This window comes from Neolamprologus multifasciatus, chromosome 20 (assembly GCF_963576455.1).
Source record: "Neolamprologus multifasciatus chromosome 20, fNeoMul1.2, whole genome shotgun sequence".
Classification (NCBI taxonomy): Eukaryota; Metazoa; Chordata; class Actinopteri; order Cichliformes; family Cichlidae; genus Neolamprologus; species Neolamprologus multifasciatus.
Genome location: NC_140458.1, coordinates 17,785,315 through 17,808,266, shown reverse-complemented (window position 1 = coordinate 17,808,266; position 22,952 = coordinate 17,785,315). Strand labels below are relative to the sequence as shown.

Below are 22,952 nucleotides of genomic sequence, written 5' to 3'. Positions count from 1 at the left end.
CAATAAACTGAAATAGAAAACTAAATAATAAAGTAAATTAATAGGGGAACAAATAGTATAAATTAGGAAGCAAATAGAATTGAAATAGTCGTTTTTTCATAGATTTTATATATATAAAAAAATAATGGCTACACTTCTTTTGAGGGAATTAATGTTATTTTTTGTTAAATAGAGCATATCTCCTGTTTCTTTGTTGCTTTCATGGTTCAGTTTCCAGTTTATTGAGTTAACTTTGTTTTGGTGAGTGCCAGAGCCCTCATCATCAGGCCATCATGCTACATGGATATATTGTATATCACAAGAGATCTTGAGATGTTCAACCAGTAATGAGCACATGCTGTGTGTACATTCAACTTCAGTCACAAAAACATCAGAGAGCAGGAGCGCTGATGCATGTTCTGACCTGTGATCTTCGGGATACCCTCAAGAGTCGGTACAGAGAAAGTGATGATGACACCCTGGCTAGTCCCCACCCACAACATACCCTGAGAGATCAGTAAGCTGGATACACAAACGTGACCTGGAAAACAAACATTTAACCATTACATTGGTCATAGTCTAACTGTACATGTTTTATTCCTGCCCAGCCCTGACAACACTGTGTGTGTAGTCTGCCAAAATTTGAACTCGGGCTTAGCTCTGTCACTGAGCAGCTCAGTTCAATTTACAGCGTGGAGATCTTAAGGAAAAAGTGAACAGGAAGGGAAAGTTTCCAGTAAACTGTAAACGTATTGTAGTATGGCATATCACACCCCTGTGTGTCTTGGCTGAAGACATCTCTATTCATGCCTTTAAGGCAGATAACCTGTGATGACACTATGTAACTGAATGTCTGAATGTTAGATAGACAGCATTACATATTGTTCGTGAGAATGGGAGCAAGTTGTATAGAACAGAAATGCATCATTTAATAACAACTTCTGCTAACTTCTGTTCCCTGAAGGAACAAGGTTGCCCTGCCATGCAGTTGGGTTCAATAATAATAATAACTTAGATTTGTATAGTGTCTTTCAAGAAACCCAACTTTGCTTTACACAACAGTAACTAGAGCATAAAATAGCTACGGGTTGTGGGATTTGTTGACGAGGCGAGTTTTGAGAAGTTTGCTGAAGGACTCCAGTGTCGGGCCATCGTGAGTCTCATATGGGAGAGAGATCCAGAGGGTGGGTGCTGCCACACTGAAGGCTCTGTCCCCAAAGGTATTAAGGTTGGTGCAAGGGACAGAAAGGAGACCCATTCAACATGACATCTGAACATTCAGGCCGTGACAACAATATTCTAGAAATGCTAAACACAGGTCTAAAAGCAGCTACACTGTATTCTTGGTATGCCCGTCTGTCTCGGTGACAGTATCTTTTTTGGCCTTGCCTGGTGACAGATAGTTGGTACGGGTGGAGATGTTGACTTCCTGCAGTTGTTGCAAGGTCTCTGTGTGGAACAGATGAATGGAGGATCCTTTGGTGAAGGCCATCCAGACACCTCCACCTGAATGGACCATATGGCTAACACTGAAGTCTGGATCTGAGTGGGCTTCGAAGCTCTGAAGCACAGAGAGAAAGGGTTAATCTGTGGCTTATCTGTCAAAAAAAATATGTCAGTTGGTTCCACAAAATGTGTCATATGACTCATTTTGTGGAAAATATTTTTTTAGGAAAACATGGTACATGAATGTTCTGAAGAATATTTTAATTCATGTAAACAATAATCTGCTGGTTGTTCAGTAAATAAAGCTCTTGCCTAGTTGCGACTGTCATCTATAGTCATCTGTAGTATTCGGGTAAATGTGTATGCTGAGAATACATATTTACTAGGGTTGGGACTCGATTAAAAAATTAAATTAATTAGAGGCTTTGTAATTAATTAATCACAATTAATTGCATTTAATCACACAAGAAACTTCGCCCCAAAGTGCAAATGTTTTTTTTCATTTAAAAGGGTTTTAGCGGGCGACAGAATCAAATATTATTGTGGGTGATTTTAACATCCATGTTGATGCTAAAAATGACAGCCTCAACATGGCATTTAATCTGTTGTTAGACTCAATTGGTTTCTCTCAAATTGTAAAAGAACCCACCCACCACTTTAATCACACTCTAGATCTTGTTTTAACATATGGCATAGAAACTGAACATTTAACAGTGTTTCCTGAAAACCCTCTCCTGTCTGATCATTTCTTGATAACATTTACATTTACAATAATTGATTACGCAGCAGTGGAGAGTGGACTTTATCAAAGTAGATGTCTTTCTGAAAGCGCTGTAACTAAGTTTAAGAATATAATCCAGCCACTGTTATCATCGTCAATGCCCTGTACCAACACAGAGCAGAGCAGCTATCTGAACGCTACCCCAACAGAGGTCGATTATCTTGTTAATAATTTCACCTCCTCACTACGTACGACTCTGGATACTGTAGCTCCAGTGAAAACTAAGGTCTCTAATCAGAAGTACCTGACCCCGTGGTATAATTCTCAAACACGTGGCCTAAAGCAGATGACTCATAATCTGGAGAGGAAATGGCGTGTCACAAATTTAGAGGATCATCATTTAGCCTGGAGAAATAGTTTGTTGCTTTATAAGAAAGCCCTCCGCAAAGCCAGAACAGCTTACTACTCATCACTGATTGAAGAAAATAAGAACAACCCCAGGTTTCTCTTCAGCACTGTAGCCAGGCTGACAAAATGTCAGAGCTCTTTTGAGCCAACCATCCCTTTAACGTTAACTAGTGATGACTTCATGAACTTCTTCACAAATAAAATTTTTATCATTAGAGAAAAAATTACCAATAATCATCCCACAGATGTAATATTATCTACAGCTACTCTTAGTACCATTGATGTTAAGTTAGACTCTTTTTCTCCAATCGATCTTTCTGAGTTAACTTCAATAATTAGTTGAATTAATTAACTTCAATAGCGCCTTGAGGCGACATTTGTTGTGATTTGGCGCTATATAAATAAAATTGAATTGAATTGAATTAATTACTTCCTCCAAACCATCCATGTGTCTTTTAGACCCCATTCCTACAAAACTGCTCAAAGAAGTCCTGCCATTGATTAATTCTTCGATCTTATATATGATCAACCTATCTCTAATAATCGGCTATGTACCACAGGCCTTCAAGGTGGCTGCAGTTAAACCTTTACTCAAAAAGCCATCTCTAGACCCAGCAGTCTTAGCTAATTATAGGCCAATCTCCAACCTTCCTTTCATATCAAAAATCCTTGAAAGAGTAGTTGTCAAACAGCTAACAGATCATCTGCAAAGGAATGGTTTATTTGAAGAGTTTCAGTCAGGTTTCAGAGTTCATCACAGCACAGAAACAGCTTTAGTGAAGGTTACAAATGATCTTCTTATGGCCTCTGACAGTGGACTCATCTCTGTGCTTGTCCTTCTTGACCTTAGTGCAGCGTTCGATACTGTTGACCATAATATCCTATTAGAGCGATTAGAACATGCTGTAGGTATTACAGGTATTGCACTGCAGTGGTTTGTATCATATCTATCTAATAGACTCCAATTTGTGCATGTAAATGGAGAGTCCTCTTCACACACTGAGGTTAATTATGGAGTTCCACAGGGTTCAGTGCTAGGACCAATTCTGTTTACATTATACATGCTTCCCCTAGGCAGCATCATTAGAAGACATAGCATACATTTTCACTGCTATGCAGATGACACCCAGCTCTATCTGTCCATGAAGCCAGATAACACACACCAATTAGTTAAACTGCAGGAATGTCTGAAAGACATAAAGACTTGGATGGCCACTAACTTTCTGCTTCTTAACTCAGATAAAACTGAGGTCATTGTACTCGGCGCTGAAAAGCTTAGAAATATGGTATCTAACCAGATTCTTACTCTGGATGGCATTACCTTGGCCTCCAGTAACACTGTGAGGAACCTTGGAGTCATTTTTGACCAGGATATGTCCTTCAACGCACATATTAAACAAATATGTAAGACTGCGTTCTTCCATTTGCGCAACATCTCTAAAATTAGAAATATCCTGTCTCAGAGTGACGCTGAAAAACTAGTTCATGCATTTATTACTTCCAGGCTGGACTACTGCAATTCATTATTATCAGGATGTCCAAAAAACTCACTGAAAAGCCTTCAGTTAATCCAAAATGCTGCAGCAAGAGTACTGACAGGGACTAGAAAGAGAGAGCATATTTCTCCTGTTTTGGCTTCCCTTCATTGGCTTCCTGTTAAATCCAGAATTGAATTCAAAATCCTGCTCCTCACATACAAGGTCTTAAATAATCAGGCCCCATCTTATCTTAATGACCTTGTAGTACCATATTACCCTATTAGAGCACTTCGCTCCCGCTCTGCAGGCCTACTTGTTGTTCCTAGAGTATTTAAAAGTAGAATGGGAGGGAGAGCCTTCAGTTTTCAGGCCCCTCTTCTGTGGAACCAGCTTCCAGTTTGGATTCGGGAGACAGACACTATCTCTACTTTTAAGATTAGGCTTAAAACTTTCCTTTTTGCTAAAGCATATAGTTAGGGCTGGACCAGGTGACCCTGAATCCTCCCTTAGTTGTGCTGCAATAGATGTAGGCTGCCGGGGGATTCCCATGATGCATTGAGTTTTTCCTTTCCAGTCACCTTTCTCACTCAGTATGTGTTAATAGACCTCTCTGTATTGAATCATATCTGTTATTAATCTCTGTCTCTCTTCCACAGCATGTCTTTTATCCTGTCTTCCTTCTCTCACCCCAACCGGTCGCAGCAGATGGCCGCCCCTCCCTGAGCCTGGTTCTGCCGGAGGTTTCTTCCTGTTAAAAGGGAGTTTTTCCTTCCCACTGTCGCCAAAGTGCTTGCTCATAGGGGGTCATATGATTGTTGGGCTTTTCTCTGTATCTATGAAGCGCCTTGAGGTGACTTTTGTTGTGATTTGGCGCTATATAAATAAAATTGAATTGAATTGAAAATTGAAATAATACACATGGATGTTAGTATTGTAAACTCGAGCTCTTTTAAATTTTTGGGGAAAAAAATGAAGCATTTAAACTGCATTTCAATTCAAAACAGAGAAACAAAAATAATATCCCTGGTCAAAATTGGGCAGACCTTTGACAACCATTTGATATTTGATGCTCTACTGTGAATAAAATATGGATTTATGAGAACAAATCATTTCATTCTGTTTTATATACATTTCACAGAGTATCACAGCTTTTTGGGAATCAGAGTTGGAATCCAATCCAGGCAGTATTTTCTAAATGTGGTTTACTGTTGATGCTGACCCATCAAACACATTTAACACTTACAGTTTTATTCTTCTCTTGTGGAATTGGTAATCCTTATTGAGCTTACATTGGGCCTTGACATAGCATGTCAGTTCATTGTCTCTCTGAAACAAGCCTTTTTGTCTTATTTGCCTTAAAAAGCAGCTTTGAACAGCAGGTAGGTGGGACTGTTGAGCTGGTCTGATAATTTAGTTTTGCATTTGTGGTGGATTATACATCCAAGAGTATAAAAAATGTCTGAAATGCAATAGTTAGAGGACTCTGAAGCTCGAGCCGTTGGTTCACAGGAATCACTTGTAAAAATGCCAGCCTCATTATTGGGTCATTTTGACATGGATCCACCACTGTAACAGTATACACATCCATTGCAGAGCACAAGGGAAAGTGTTAAAGGCCCACTTAAAATGTTCTCAGTGTGCATACTGAACAGTCAATATACCTGCATGCAGAGGCTGTCTCCTTGTATGACAGTGACTTGGTTTTCACAGCTGGCCCACACAGTGTCTTCAAGTGTCAGCAGACAGTAGACCGGCTTGAAGCCAAGAGACACTAGCTTGCATGAATCCACATCCCACAGTCGCTCTGACAGGAAGAATTAGTTGGTGGTTTAGCACCTAATTTGAGCTCTGTGATTTAGTTCCTGCTACGCTAGTGCATGACCTCATTAGTATGACATGCAAACTCGCATCATGTGAGAGTGGTATCTGTGACAGCTCACCTCCAGTTTTTCTGTGGTATATAGCTACTTTGCCATTAGCCAGTCCAGCAAACAGGAACGACAGTGAATGTTTGAGGCAGAGCACTGGACAGTTGTCAGGGTTTACCAAGGTCAGCAGGCACTGAACAGCTGTGTCCACACTGCTCTGAACATGGATACTGGAAAGACAAGCAGACAGAAAAGTCACATATTACACATGGGGCCAGATTGTTGCTGTTGCTGCTGTAACAAAATAACATAGCTCTACATTAGTCTTTCAAAATCTCATAGTACAATCTGCTCAAAGAGATACATAAGAAAATTGAATGTCATTACCTGATTTCATGCTTTTCATGTAAGTTTTAAGGTTGTCTTTGATTTTTTTTTTTTTAAGAATAATGTATTTTGCAATCAACTTGTTTTCTTAAGCCTTTTTTGTGCAATCCAAATCAAATAACAGCAGAGTACCACATTCTCTCAGTTTATAGCAACATAAAATCACAAAATAGGTTTAGGCATCCTTTTTCTGGGGAAAAAAATTATAATGGCATAATCAGCGTAAAAACTGCCTGGTGCAAACCTCGGCATGAATGAGCAACTGTAAACTCCCACAAAAACTGTTTTTAGCAGCAGTTCTTCAGTGACAAAAGAGGGTTCATCCTGGCCTTGAAACTGGTCGATGACGTGAAAGAAAATTGATGATATTAAAAAAAATGGTTCAATATTTTGAGGAATTGTCTTCTTTTTTTTAACCTAAAGTTACAATCATTAGTCAAATATAACAAAACTGTGGTCCAAACAATACTTAATGTTCCGACAGCTATAAAACTAAATAATGTGCTGTGTTGGGAAAGACTGACCTGCCGTCCTGCAGGCCAACACAGATTATGTTTCCTGTCTTGGCTGCCCTTTGGGCTTTCTCAGTCCCCTCCTCTGTACTGGGGCACGTCTCCTTCACATACTCCAGGCAAAGGACTGGGGCTCTCAGTGGGAGGGTTTTGACCAAGCGGGCACTGGCTCGGTTCAGAGAGAAAATCTCTATTTGCCCATGGTTGGAGTTGCCACCTCCACCAGCAACCTGAAGACCATGACAGGAGAAAAGTAGCTTTGCTTATCACAAAACAAAACAAAAAAAACCAACAGTCAAAGCAATTATGCCATGGATCCGTAATGTACCAATAACAGTGTGTCTCAAAAGCACAGATTTGAACAGCCAAGGTTTTATACATAAGTTCTTACAGCAGGGGGACAAGCTTAACCCAGCAGCAGAGCTAACACTGTGGTGGTTATACAGACATAAAACAGAAACCGCACTGAATAATGCATTCAAACATACAGATCCACATAGGAGCAGGTGAATACTGAATAAAAAGATGTTTTCCGAACAGTGGAAGCTTGAACCCACCCAAAGGTAACCCTGTGGCAAGGATGTGCTGGCAGTGCAGAAACCAAGCAGTCTGGACTGAGATGGGCTGTGAAGAGCTGCCTCCAGCTGGCCAAACATAGCAGACATGTTTGAAACATTAATGACGTTATAAATCATCTCTAAACAAATAATTCATTAATGTAACAGAACAGATAAAAAAAATTATTCAAAGGTCAGTTCAGTTATTAAAACAATAATGTGTTAATAAATTAACATATTTATTTAGTGAAATGCTTTCTCATCTCATACAGCTAAAACTACTCAGTATCACTCATACTATATATATATATATATATATATATATATATATATAGAAACACCCAGCACGCCCCTGCGGGCGGTTTACGAGGTATTCACTGCCTGAGGTATTCACTGAGCACGCTGTCAGTTGGGGCCATCTTCGTGATGTATACTTGGATGTTCGTTGTCTCATCCTGGACTGTGGTGCTGACACTCACCAGTCCCCGACCCCCTTCCTTCTGCTTAGCGTACAGCCTCAGGGTGCTGGACTTGGGGTGAAACCCTCCATGCATGGTAAGGAGCTTTCTTGTCTTTATGTCAGTGGCTTCTATCTCCTCCTTTGGCCAGCCTATTACCCCAGCAGGGCACCTGATCACGGGCAGGGCGTACGTGTTGATGGCCCGGATCTTGTTCTTACCGTTCAACTGACTCCTCAGGACTTGCCTGACCCTCTGCAGGTACTTGGTGGTTGCAGCTTTCCTAGCGGCCTCTTCATGGTTCCCATTCGCCTGCGGGATCCCCAGGTATTTGTAACTGTCCTCTATGTCTGCAATGTTGCCTTCTGGTAGTTCAATCCCCTCAGTTCTGACTACCTTCCCTCTCTTTGTTACCATCCGACTACACTTCTCCAGCCCGAACGACATTCCAATGTCATTGCTGTATAGCCTGGTAGTGTGGATCAGTGAATCGATGTCTCGTTCACTCTTGGCATACAGCTTGATGTCATCCATGTACAGGAGGTGGCTGACAACTGCTCCGTTCCGTAGTCGGTATCCGTAGCCAGTCTTGTTAATGATCTCACTGAGGGGGTTCAGGCCTATGCAGAACAGCAGTGGGGACAGAGCATCTCCCTGGTAGATCCCGCACTTGATGGTGACTTGTGCTATGGGCTTGGAGTTGGCCTCTAGTGTTGTACGCCACATCCCCATTGAGTTCCTGATGAAGGCTCTTAGGGTCGCATTGATCTTGTACAATTCTAGGCATTCCAGTATCCAGCTGTGGGGCATTGAGTCATAGGCCTTCTTGTAATCAATCCAGGCAGTGCACAGGTTGGTTAGTCTGGTCTTGCAGTCTCGGCTGACTGTTCTGTCTACCAGTAGCTGGTGTTTTGCACCTCTGGTATTCTTGCCAATTCCTTTCTGTGCCCCGCTCATGTATTGACCCATGTGCCTGTTCATCTTAGCCGATATGATGCCTGACAGGAGCTTCCATGTAGTACTGAGGCAGGTTATTGGTCGGTAGTTGGAGGGGACTGGTCCCTTCTTGGGGTCCTTGGGGATCAGGACCGTCCGACCTTCGGTTAGCCATTCCGGGTGTCCCTCGTTAACTAGCAGCTGGTTCATTTGTGCTGGTTCATTTGTGCTGCCAGACGCTCGTGGAGTGCAGTCAGCTTCTTCAGCCAGTAGGCGTGAACCATGTCGGGCCCTGGTGCTGTCCAACTCTTCATACTGGAGACCCTTTCTTGGATATCTGCCACTGTGATGGTTACTGGACCCTGTTCAGGGAGGTCGCTATGGTCTGCCCTCAGATCCACTAGCCACTGAGCATTGCCGTTATGGGTTGCGTCCTTCTCCCATATGCTCTTCCAGTATTGTTCCGTCTCCAGCCTTGGTGGTGCTGTTCTCTTATTATTGTTCCCTTGCCACTGAGAGTACACCTTTGCTGGTTCTGTGGAGAACAGCTGGTTTATTCTCCTGCCTTCGATCTCTCTGGTGTACCTCCTCAAGCGGCTGGCTAAGGCTGTGAGTCTTTGCTTGGCAGTTTCCAAGGCCTCAGGTATGGACAGCTTTTTTTTGACATTTTAAGTTTTTTCCCATTATAAGGTAAAATAAACACGCACAAAACAAAAGCAAACAACAAGAACACAAAGCTGGAAAACCCACCCAACTGACCAAAATCAACTCAAAATACTCCCACACAACAGAACCTCCTCTATTCCTCGCTGGCTTCAAATCTCTCAGTGGAATGATCAGTGGTTCGCTACCTGTCACCATCACAACACCACAAATCCCGCGAATGATTCACTTCCTTATAAACCATTGAATCAGATACCGAAGCAGTTAGGCTCTAAATGAAGCTTCGGACGTCACTGATCACGTGACTCTGGCCAAACAAATCAAGCTTCGACACAGTGCTTCTGAAGCAGTGTGTTGATTTTTTGACACACGCATCGGAGCGTCCCTACATGGGAGGAAACTGTTCAGGCTATGAGGAATGTGTGGACATGCAGCAACTCAGGGGAAGAGCTGGTGAAGCTGAGAGCAGGAGGTTAGGATAGTCCAGCTGAGATTGAGTCACCACAAAGTTCCTTCATTTAATTAAAGACTAATCAAACACCGACTCTAAGTGAAACATTTTTGGACAACTGTATTTGTCATCAGCAACAGCTCTCCTCTCACCTTCAGAGTGTGTGTTCTGGAGGAGAAAACCGAAAGTTTACAGGTAAGCAGTGGGCAGCTTAACAGAGCTTTCATCTTCCCATCTTCTTCAGCACATTCCCAACCTGACTTGTTTTCCTTTCCTGCCCAAACAACAGACACGCGCACACACACAAACCTTAAAGACAAAAACTAACAACTTTCTTAAACTTTCAAAATGCAGACTTTGCTGTATAATAATAATAATAAATAATAAAAATGGATTGCATTTATATAGCGCTCATAGATCCTCAAAGCGCTTTACAATTCCACTATTCATTCACTCTCACATTCACACACTGGTGGAGGCAAGCCACAGTTGTAGCCACATCTGCCCTGGGGCAGACTGACAGAAGTGAGGCTGCCATATCGCGCCATCAGGCCCTCTGGCCATCACCAGTAGGCGGTAGGTGAAGTGTCTTGCCCAAGGACACAACGACCGAGATAGACAAAGCTGGGGATCGAATCAGCAACCTTACCGATCGTGGCTCAAGAGTTGGGAGTTCGCCTTGCAATTGGAAGGTTGCCAGTTCGAGTCCCGGCTTGGACAGTCTCGGTTGTTGTGTCCTTGGGCAAGACACTTCACCTACCGCCTACTGGTGTTGGCCAGAAGGGCCGATGGCGCGATATGGCAGCCTTGCTTCTGTCAGTCCGGCTACAACTGTAGCTGCCTCCACCAGTGTCTGAATGTGTGTGTGAATGGGTGGATGACTGGGTGTGTAAAGCCCTTTGGGGTCCCTAGGGGGGACTAGTAAAAAGCGCTATACAAATACAGGCCATTTACCATGGTTACAAGATGAGCTTCCCGACCCCCTGAACTACGGTTGCATGTATGTAGTAACTTTAAAGTTGAAGACAAATACAACTTATCATTAAAATTAATTTGATGATTTATTGGTGAATTAATGTCAAACTCATGTCTCAGCATGAATAGGCTGCAAATTTCAATTTAACCTAAAATTGGCTTTTATTGTTTTACAGCATTTATCAGCACTGCTAACTGGTTGGTAGTTTTTAGGTGAAGCATAAATCTAAAAAGATTGTGAATCTGAGTGCTCAGAGTATCAAAGTGCTATGCACGCAGCAGTCCAATTCCACACTCCACACACACAATTAAACTTACTCTGGGCTATCTTGGCAAGGTGAAGACGGTTCACCCAGGAGATCTTACTGAAGGGGTTGGGAGTGTTGAAGACCACTATGATGCTCACTGGACGACCAGACCTGTCAGGCATAGAAGACATGACCACATGATATTCAAACACTTTCACACACCTCTGCCTGGTAAAACCTCACTGCCCCTTCTCTAAGTCTGCTTTGGATATGGACCTCTTGACACTTACTTGTCAGGTTTGCCTGGAACAGATAGGCGCAGGCGACACTTGTTGGCATTCTGGATCTCCTCCTCCTTTAGACGGATGAGCCTCTGTAGAGCCAGACACCAGTCCTGAGACACTGTGGTATTCAGATTCTGGCAGGGAGATTAAAAAAAGGGGAAATAAAGGATGGACCTCACTTGTTTGGGGTGGGGTTGTGTTTTGTTTGTTTTTTTATAAATAAACAAATACAGCAGAGGTGTGGTCGCTGGCTCAACTGCAGGTGCTGCAGTGAACTCAAGGGTCGGTCCCAGGGAGGTTGGAGAGACGGGTGGAGATAATTTATCTAACGAGGTTTTTCCCTTTTTATAGTAAGATCAGAGACTAGAGGGAAGGAAGAGTGTACCGAACTGGGAAGAGTTATATAAGTGCAAAATCAATAAGAACCCCTAACACAACTGCAACAACAGTGTGTTGGGTTGCAGTCTTTTACATACACATTCAGAGTTTTAACCAATAATGTGCTTAGACATACTGCTGCTCACTGATGATCACCTCTCTTCTTAACCTACAATTCTTTCATATAATTTTATGGTCATTAAAAGCTGTTGAGCCATACCATTTTCTCAATACTACTGTAGGGTCCTACAGTATATAGCACCTTGATGTGAATTTTGTAAAACTTGAATTGAAAGTGAGAGCTTTAATCATCTAGTTACTACTCTGCACATCACCCATGTTCTTAAAAATCTGTCCTGTAGTATTCTTCTTCATATGTATGCCTGGTTTGAGATAGTAGGCATTAATGCAGTTATAGCTGTCTGTCCAAAACAGCTTGCTATTATGATATATTTATATTTAACTGGTTAAACAAAACAATTATTATTAATCAAGAGGACAACAAAGTATTACAGTTTTTCTTGATTGCTTAATCACTATAACCAGTCTTGTGAACCCAAATTTCAAAACCATAATGCCACTTTCCAAAAAGCACACCCATTACCCTGAGCTATAAACACTATGCCCCTGCTTTACCACATGAGTCAGATGTGGTGAACTGTTACTGCAAATCTCTACACACAAATCCCTACATTTGTCAGTGCTGAGACCATGTGGTCACTTAGAAAGCACTAGCAGTCAATAATGTTAACTCACATCAGCACAGTTTTAGCTCAATTAGCACACAATTAACGAAGTGGAAACACTAGAAGTCAAAATGTATCACACACCAATCAGAAACCTTGATAGATAGACAAAAGCGGCAAAGTCAGCTCATTCAGGTTTGAAACAATGGAAAAGACATACAAAGGAAGAGGTCAAGGAGGAGGAGGAGAAGGAGGTCTAGGACACCAGGGAGGAGGAGGTGGAGGAACATAATTGGCCATTGGGCTATTGTAAATGCCCCCTGGTCAGCATGGAGGGAATGTTGCTCCATGCCATTCTAGGACCCTATAAATACGGGGAACATATTTTGATTTTGAAAAAGAGGACACTTGGCCCAGTCATGAAAAACTTTATTTACAGTTTTTCTGAATTGCTAAAACACTAAACCCCATTGTAAAAACTAAACTGTCAACTATGAAAACGCTTTTATCAAATCAATCTCACAGTTGCATTAATCTTAAACATTATTCGTCTGGTTAGGAGACCGTTGGCAAATCTGAATCTCCCGTTTACCAAAACCCTCTAAACACATTCTCAAACACAAAACACATTTAGCAGTGTGGTGCACTTGTATCCAGAATGGTGCACACAGGCAACAGAAGTTAAACACAACTAACACACTGTTTTCATCATTAACACACTACCACTCAAAATTGAAAACACATGTTGCAACCTCTTCTTCTGCTTTTTGCTAGATTGAATACAGCTTCATCCACGAAGATGTATTCATGAGGCCTAACCATTGAGTCAAGTACACAACAAACTAATTTTAGTTCTGTAAATGAATAGTATGATGTATACATGTGCTGTGTATACAAGTATACTTATAACTAAATTGTTTTTTGTTTAGAATTGAAGGATGGCCACATGAGGGTGGAAGGACATGCATGCGCTCACAACACCAGGAGACACTTATTGTGGATATGGTCCATCAGAATAATGCAATTCGACTGCATGGAACACAGCAGTGGATTATAGAAAACAACATACATGTTGAATCTAGCAAAAAGGAGAAGAAAAGGTTGCAATGTCATAGGTCAACGTGCCATTATTGAACTGCCTGGCCAGCGTGGTGGAAATGTAACGATCTGTGCTGTCATCAGCAGCTATAGGGTTCTCCACTGTCATGTTACTGTTGGGCCATACAACACCGAACTTCTAGCAACATTCCTGGATGGTCTACAGGATGCTTTGCTTGAGCAGAGAGATCGCGAGCAGGCTTTTGATGAGCAGCTTTTTATCAATGTGTTTCTTCCACCATACTCTCCCTTTTGAACCCTGTCAAGGAGTTTTTGTCAGCATGGAGATGAAAAGTATACGACCGAAACTCTTAAACACAGGAAAATCTACTTCAAGCAGATTAAATTATTAGAATATGCTGTAAAAATATATAATTTTTTTTATGTATATGTAACTTTTTTATTGCAGTTTTTTTTTTTTGTTAAAATGTGAGTACAAGAATAAATGAATGAATAAATACACATTATTTTCCCGCTATCTCACAGAGTTTTGTATTTATTTCTGTAATGAGTAATCGTTGCTAAGTTGTGTTTGCACATTGGCTGGTTTTGTGTGGTTTTTGACAGTGGTGCTTGATTTTGAGAAAAGTTAAAATAGTTTGGAGTCAAATGTTTGGTTTTGCAAGACAAGTCAAAGGTTTTGTGTGTGTGGCTTGAATTTTACAGTTTGTGTTTAGTGTTTTGAGACAAAGAGATGAGATTTTAGGAAATGTGTTTTAGCAAGTCAGAAAAACTGTATTCTGGTTGCTTAAAGAAAACGTTGACATATTTAAATGATGCCTTCTCTGTGCGGTTAATGAATGGTGAAATAAAAAATATCACATAGGCTTTTACAAGTCAAGTGCAAAAAAAGAGGACGGTTGGTCACCCTACTATAACACTATGCTTCTCCTTGCTTTTCTTGGCGGTCTGAGACAACATATGTTCCAGTGGGACTGAGGGGAACCAGCAGCCAGAGCAGCCTCACTACGTTCTTGTTGTCAACTTCCATCGCGCTGCTCTGGTTCGAGACTGGTTTACCAATAACCCAAGGTTTTCTAACATCTTTCTGTCTGCATACTCTCCCTTTCTAAACCTGAGGAGTTATTTTCGGCATGGCGGTGGAAAGTGTAAGACAGAGAACCGTATACCCGTGTGCACCTCTTCCAGGCCGTGGAAGATGCCTGCCAGACATATCAGTAGATACATGCCAGGGGTGGATCAGGCATGCAAGAGGATTTTACCCCGGGTGCCTGGCTAGGGCCAATATAGCCTGTGATGTGGATGAGATTCTCTGGCCTGACCCAGAACACAGACAGGATGCTGAGGTAGAATAATATTTTGGGGGTGTGTTGGTACATGGTACATGAATAAAAATGTGCCACTGTATATACATTGGTTGCGTCTTTTTTTTTTTTTTTTTTAATTCTTTATTTCTAAAATATTAATTCACGAAGGTGATTACAGGCATTAATCAACACAATTTACAAGGGAAAAACAAAGCAAAACGAAAGAGAAAAGGAAAAAGAGAAAAGGAAAGAAAAAAAAAGAAGAAGAAAAAAAAAAAAGAAAAAACAGTCGGGAGTGACCAGTTAGCTAGGTTGGTGGTTTCAAGCTTTGAAAAGAAGATTCGGCTTATGGGTATTGGCATATAGGACCCACTTATCCCAGCACAAATGGAACCAACCCACCCTGTCATTGACATGAGCTGTTACCTCCTCCATCCTATAGATCTCTAGCGTAATTTCCCACCATAATGACAAGGTTGGTATATCTTGCAAAGACGATTTCTTAGTTATACTTTTCTTACTTGCAACAAGTAAAGCTCTTAACAGACATGTATCATTTTTAGACCAGTTCTGCGGTATACAACCAAAAAAGATTGTCTTCATGTCCAAAGGGAATGTACAGTCAAAAATGCCTTGTAATGTACCATGAATGTCTTTCCAGTAAGTCCGTAGCACAGGACAGTCCCACATAATATGGGTGTGATGTGCTCGTTGGTGTCCACAGTTTCTCCAACATACAGGAGGGTTCCCATCATAATGAGCCTTTTGACACGGAGTAATAAAGAACCTTATCAAAGACTTTCATCCAAATTCCCTGCAGCTGTTGGAGGAAGTACTCCTCCATTGCCGTTCCCACATCTGAGTCCATTCATCCCTTGAAATACACATCCCTCCCTCCTTTTCCCATAACATCTTTACATAATCAGTTGAGTGGGGAAGCTTATTTATAAGAAAATAATACAAAAAGGAAATGAGTCTTGTATCGACCTCCCCACTGTACGCCTGTCTAAACAAAGTTACCAGTTCCGCATTAGTGTTTGACATCACACCGATTGTTGTCTTTATATAATGTCTTATTTGCAGGTATCAATATAAATCCTGTTTTTCTAGATTGTATTTCTGTTTCAGTGTGTCAAAACTAATAAAGTTCCCATCCTTAATCAAACTATTGAATGTAGATAACCCTTTAGCAGACCAACTTTTAAAACGTGAGTCCAATTTATTCGGGACAAAGTCAGAGTCATATGCATACCATTTAAATAAAGCCAAATTCTGTTCCAGTTTACAGTTTTTTCTGATTGCTTAAGCACATTTTTTGTAACTATTGGCTATTTTTGCAAAACTCTACACACAAATAAGAAAACCTGTCACCCAATTATCAAAACATTGTAGTTCTCTTGCAAAAGCGAACACAGCTAGATTAACTCTTCACACCTTCGTAAAAATGGTGTTTTCGTATCAAACAGTACACACAAGCCATCATCTACTAAGCACACAATGCGCCAACTGCACACTGATGGTATGAATACAAAACACATCTGGCTTTTGCTTTCTCTGTGTACAGATGTCAATTGAACATTCTGCCTCTGCCCCCAACATCTGGACGTCTAGCAATTCTGTAAAGTAACAATTTCAGTATTTTTGCATGTATGGTACTGTTGTGTTTCTCATTAGAGTATGGCAGTGCTACAAAGTACTTACCGATTCTCATTTCGAAATGTCCTAATGATGCTTGCCACAGTGTAGCGGCTCAGTTTAGGCTGAACCCGTTGGCCAGCTTCCCTCAGGGTCATCCCATGGTTGATGACATGGTCCACTATTGTAGCCCTGATGTCATCAGTTATTCTGTTTCTTACTCTTCTTACCCTTCCTCTTTCCCCTCCTCGTCCTCTTCTTGCTCCTCTTTGTCCTCTTCCTCTAACTTCCTCTAACCCTCTTGCTTCTTCACCTCCACGTCCTCTTCCTCCAACTTCTTCACCTCCACGTCCTCTCCCTCGGCCTCCTCTGATTCTCACTCTTCTCACTCTTACTGCTCCTTCCATTGTACTCCACATAGACAGCTTACCTGTGGCCTGTTTATAGTGCTTAGGCTGATTGCAAAGTGGACTAATTATCTAAAACAGTTTTCACATGTGAAAGTGTGCCAGACAGTTGGCAAAATAGTGTTAATGATAGCCATACATGTGTATAATTTTGCTAGGAGTGTGTTGGAAATTTGGTAATTGAGTGTAAGCAGTGAGTTGTGCCTACAGTTTTGCAAAGTGTGTGTTACAAAATTGCAAACTGAGTGCAAAGCAGTGTTTGTGCTTTTAGTTTTGCAAACTCAGTGAGTGGTTTTGCTATAAGTGTTACAGTTTTTTCTGAATGCTTAAACCCTAACTGTGATTCTTATAGCACAATTTCTAAAACTATTAATACTTATAGCAAAACCACTCACTGAGTTTGCAAAACTAAAAGCACAAACACTGCTTTGCACTCAGTTTGCCATTTTGTAACACACACTTTGCAAACCTGTAGCTACAATCCACTGCACAGCACTAATTTTGCAGAACTGTAAACACAACTCACTGCTTTACACTCAATTCCCAAATCATCAACACACTCCTAGCAAAACTATACACGTTTATGGCCATTATTTACACTATTTTGCTAACTGTCTGGCACACTGTCACATGTGAAAACCTTTTTAGATAATTAGTTCACTTTGCAATCAGCCCAAGCTCTATAATACAGGTAAGCTCTGTGTGTGGAGTACAATGGAGGGAGCAGGAAGAGTGAGAAGTAGAGGAGGAGCAAGAGGACGTGGAGGTGAAGTCGTAGGATGAAGAGGACGACAAGGACAAGGAGGAGCAAGAGGAGGACGAGGAGGGGGGAGAGGAGGACGAGGAGGGGGGAGAGGAAGGGTAAGAAGAGTAAGACATAGAATTGCTGATGACATCAGAGCTACAATAGTGGACCATGTAATCAACCATGGAGTGACCCTGAGGGAAGCTGGCCAACGGGTCCAGCCTAACTCGAGCCGCTACACTGTAGCAAGCATCATAAGGACATTTTGAAATGAGAATCAGTTAGCACAGTCACTTTGCACTAAGATTTGTAGCACTGCCATATGCTAATGAGAAACACAACAATACCATAGATGTAAAAATACTGAAATTGTTACTTTACAGAATTGCTAGATGACCAGATGCTGGGGCAGAGGAAGCATGTTCACTGCAGACCAAGAAACCCATATAGTCAACATGGCGATTGCAAATAATCCTATACTGGGAAATAAACACTTGTGTTTGTTTTGATGTGTGGGAATAAACACCAGTACTTGAAGTTTGGATCCCTCCATGTTTACAGATCTATGACAAAAGTATGAGCTCAAACTGACGTAGCCTACCTTGTGCACAGAGAAAGCAAAAGCCAGATGTGTTTTTTTATTCATACCATCAGTGTGCAGTTGGTGCATTGTGTGCTTAGTAGATGATGGCTTGTGTGTACTGTTTGATACGAAAACACCATTTTTACGAAGGTGTGGAGAGTTAATCTAGCTGTGTTCGCTTTTGCAAGAGAACTACAATGTTTTGGAAATTGGGTGACAGGTTTTCTTATTTGTGTGTAGAGTTTTGCAAAAATAGCCAATAGTTACAAAAAATGTGCTTAAGCAATCAGAAAAAACTGTAATAGTTTTAGGAATTGTGCTATAAGAATCACAGTTAGGGTTTAAGCATTCAGAAAAAACTGTAAATTCTTTCATGACTTTTCTCCATATATTAAGTGTACACGACACCCAGGGGTTGCAAACCTTGTCAATACCTTCTCGAATGTTCCTCTACAGTACTTGGGACCTCGGAGAGCAAGAAAACGTTTTTTTTGTTTTTTTTTTTTTAAATGTGTAGATTAATGTTGTGTCCAAGGACTTTTCATGGAGGGTACAAGAGAAAAGATAAAAAGATATTAGACATTTATTATAATTTAATTCAGACTGTTCATATAAGACCTAATGTCATGGAAATACCTTTTAACTTACTTTACATTATCTTTAAAAAAAAAGATTCAGAAGGAACACATCAATATATCTGTCGATTTATCGATGGAACAGCAGAAAAGCTGTGATCAACCAATCTCTTTTGTCTCACAAGCTTTCAGAACACTTTTAGGAAGACATACCTGCTGCTTTATGCAGCAGGTTTCAGGCCCCTCTTCTGTGGAACCAGCTTCTAGTTTGGATTTGGGAGACAGACACTATCTCTACTTTGAAGATTAGGCTTCAAACGTTCCTTTTTCCTAAAGCATATAGTTAGGGCTGGACCAGGTGACCCTGAATCTTCCCTTAGTTATGCTGCAATAGGCATAGGCTGCTGGGGGACTACCCTGATTCATTGAGTGTTTCCTTTTCAGTCACCTTTCTCACTCTCTATGTGTTAATAGACCTCTCTTCATTGAATCGTACTTGTTATTAATCTCTGTCTCTCTTCCACAGCATGTCTTTATCCTGTCTTCCTTCTCTCTCCCCAACCGGTCGCAGCAGATGGCCCCGCCCCTCCCTGAGCCTGGTTCTGCCGGAGGTTTCTTCATGTTAAAAGGGAGTTTTTCCTTCCCACTGTTGCCAAAGTGCTTGCTCATAGGGGGTCATTTGATTGTTGGGTTTTTTCTGTATGTATTATTGTAGGGTCTACCTTACAATATAAAGCCCTTGAGGTGACTGTTGTTGTGATTTGGCGCTATATAAATAAAACTGAATTGAACTGAATTGAATTGAATTCATAAAGCAAAGTGAAAATAATAATAAATATTGTTACCTGGTAGATTCCGTGGAGCGTGCCAACCAACAGTGAGACCTCCTCCACTACAGCAAGGTCATGCTGCAGCTCCTCCAATTCCTGATACAATCTTGGAGGGCTGAGCAATACTTTACCTGAAACACATACGTGGTCACATTTAGCATCTATGACAGCTTTGTACCAGGCATCTTCAGCACCAGAGGGGACCTCTGGTGGGTGCTTGGGGAAGTCCCCCTCCAATGCCAAAGATTCCCAAGCCACTGCAGACCACCATCCCGAGGGAGGCCAGAACATCTAGCCACACACCCCAGAACCAACAAGCACATGCATCGTAGTCTAAGGAGCTTGGAAAGAAAAGCGTCTGGACTTCTTTAGGTTGCTTGAAGACGTTTCACCTCTCATCCGAGAAGCTTCTTCAGTTCTAGGGTCAAATGGTGGAGAGTCCCAGATTTAAACCCCATGGGGGTATCCCCCCAAGGAGGGTCAAAGGAACACATGAGCCAAGGGGTAAAAATGGGTGTGGCTAATGAAAGTTATGCAGTTTAATGTCTCATTGCACTCTGAAATGAAAGCATAGTACAAATACGCAATTGGAGTAAAAAAAATCATGGAATCAATTTATAGACCAAAATGTATTCTAAACTTTTGACTCATCAAAGTAGCACCTGATATAACAGCTGAACACAGTCGTGGCTTCTTTCTACAATAGAAATCAAATATTCTCCCATATCTGTAGCAGAAGTTCCCATAAATGTGGACCTTGCAGGTTGCTTTACTTTCACTCTTCTGTCCAGTTCATCCCAAACCAGCTCAATGGGGTTTAAGTCTGGAGACTCCATGTTTTCAAGCTCACCACCTTGTTCTTTGTTCCTGAGGTAGTTCTGGCACAGCTTGGATCTATGTTTTGGGTCATTATCTTGCTGTAGGATGAACCCCTGACCAACTAAGCTCATACCAGAGGGTCCTGCATGGTGCTGCAGAATGCTGTGGTAGCTGTTTAGGTTCAGGGTGCCTCTCACTCTGGTAGTGTATATATTGCTTTACAATCAGAGCGCATATAAATTTTGATTTTTCATTTTATATAAGAACATTAGCAGTGCAGTGAAATAATTGTTTTATGCTTTCATGTTCAGAAATACAAGTCAGTAATAATCATAGAACACAAGCATCACTTTCTGTGTGGTTGTTCAGTGTGCACAGCCTGTGTTTATATTTTCTGCAAACATATATTCAATTAGTGCTGTCAGCGTTAATCTTGTTAAAATGACATTAACGCCATAGCACCATAACACTGACAGCACTAATATATTCATATCAATATTCTATAGAAAGGCACACTGTTGTGATTCTGTCATAATTATAGATCCCTGGGGGGAAAAAAAGTATAAATATATAGTGTTGCAAGCGGTTTTCCTAAATCCTGGTTGCATCATCCACATCACAGGCTGGGGCGTCACATAACAGCCACACATCAGCTTGCAATCAGTCAGGAATCTGTCACACATCCACCTCAGCCTTTTCTTCCTATTTCTCTTTCTTCAGCCTGGCTTTCCTGGCAGTCACCTTCCCACTGAGTGATTTATAGGTTAGTGTAACGTGGTCTAACAAATAAAAAAGCATTCCCTGATAAAATATCAGGTATTGCACTGAAGATGGGTGAAAAAGCTACCAGTGTTCAAAGAAAAACTTTGATAGACCTTCGGAACTATTGCTGTCTGACTCCTGGTTCAAGACCTTTACACAGTACTTTAAAACAGATAGCTTAGAATAATTCCCAATCAAATTCTTAATATTTGCTTGCTTTTAGTATACTGCACAGCAATCTGTGTGGTAGCTCAGATAATGAGATGTGGATATGGTACCAGTGATGCTGGCAGTAGAGCTGTGACGTCTGGCTGTGATGACACCGTCTTTGCCCTGAAGACTATCTTGCCCCACCTCCACCACCTGAGTCTGCAGCAGAGAAGCACTCCACTTCACCGTGTACTTAGGACCAACAGGAACCAGGGTGTTGATGTCAGGGGGACCCCTGGTGGACAAATACATTGCAAACATTTACAACAAGGGACTGGGGGTCTCAGCAGGACACAACAGCTATGGCGTAACTGCAGCTTATCTAGGAAATGTTTTTCTTATCTAGATTCACTGACACTTTACTAACATATGTAAAGATGGTTATTAACTCAATAAGTCAACCGAGGGGTTGTGTTGGAAGTATATCTACGTATGCAGGTAAACAGACTGGTACCAATACATACATTATTTCCACTCAACCCTGCACTAAAACCACTTTCTACTGCAAATCTCATTCACCCAGTCAAAAGCCTTCTCATAAAGCGCGTTTATCGATGCCCAAGGACTATTGCACACACAGTCCTACACCAATTGATGTATCAGGGCAAATTCCATATTTAGTATCTTAAATACACTTTAGCCAAAAAGTATTTGTCCCTGTGGCAGCAGAGCCAAAGCAGAATACATGTCCAGTTTCCCCTGGTAAATAATAAATGAATAAATGAGTAATAATAATAAGGAGATAAAACCAATAATAACACCAATATTTGTAGTTGACATGGGTTTCTTTTAGTACCTGTTCAAGCTCTGAGAACCCTACGAGAGGAACTTGTATAATATCCCAAATAATAACAGCTGGGTAATTGTAAATTCACTCCAACCATTCAGTTAATTTTAATTGAATTCTATTTTATTCATATAGTGCCAATTCACAACAACAATCACCACAAGATGACTTTGGTCACTATACGTATAGCACCAGTCAGGATATTCAGTAACACCTAGGAGTAAAGTTTGGGATTAAAGAGGTTTGGTACTTACTTCAGGTTCACATTGGCACAAATGAGGGTGTCGTTGATGAGAAAGACCTTCCGCTCCTTTGACTTGATAACTTGACCTTTATCCCCAAAAACTATCTCAGTAAGAAGTTCACAATGAATCAGCTGCCTCTGTTCTGAGTTCAGCAGCTAAAAACAATGCAGGTCACTGATTACAAAATATTCTTACATGATGTTTGAAATTACAGAAATCAAGAAATGTCTTCACTGAAATCAAGTTTCAGAGTAGTTTTATCCCAGATAAGATTCATGTCACAAGCTAAGAGCTGACAAAGTACATCTTCATATCTGCAGACAGTTTGGCATGGTGCTGAATAGCTGAAGATATCAAATTCCTTGAGAAACAAATTTTCTCATTGATTTTATCCCATAATAAGGTAACCCATTGGTTACTGAGCAGACTAGTGTTAAATTCAGCTTGAATAGAGAACTTTGGTGATCTTCCGTCAGCTGCCCAGAGGTACCATGAGCAATACAAATTAATTTAGCTGAACACACACTGGAGGATGAACCCACCCAACCATGTA

At 41.1% G+C, this 22,952-nt stretch overlaps 1 protein-coding gene across 1 annotated transcript in view; it reads right to left on the bottom strand.

Annotated features, from left to right (window-relative positions):
- arhgef10lb (Rho guanine nucleotide exchange factor (GEF) 10-like b) overlaps positions 1-22,952 on the bottom strand; it is a 51,277-nt gene that overhangs the window by 5,999 nt on the left and 22,326 nt on the right. Inside the window, exons 10-21 of the mRNA XM_085145202.1 lie at positions 22,409-22,554; positions 21,436-21,602; positions 19,592-19,707; positions 11,378-11,505; positions 11,158-11,258; positions 10,017-10,138; positions 7,357-7,443; positions 6,812-7,029; positions 5,973-6,130; positions 5,694-5,836; positions 1,369-1,540; positions 404-520 (exon numbers count right to left, since the gene is read on the bottom strand). Coding sequence (XP_085001328.1) covers positions 404-520; positions 1,369-1,540; positions 5,694-5,836; positions 5,973-6,130; positions 6,812-7,029; positions 7,357-7,443; positions 10,017-10,138; positions 11,158-11,258; positions 11,378-11,505; positions 19,592-19,707; positions 21,436-21,602; positions 22,409-22,554 — 1,675 coding nt within the window. The remainder of the gene's footprint in view (positions 1-403; positions 521-1,368; positions 1,541-5,693; positions 5,837-5,972; positions 6,131-6,811; positions 7,030-7,356; positions 7,444-10,016; positions 10,139-11,157; positions 11,259-11,377; positions 11,506-19,591; positions 19,708-21,435; positions 21,603-22,408; positions 22,555-22,952) is intronic.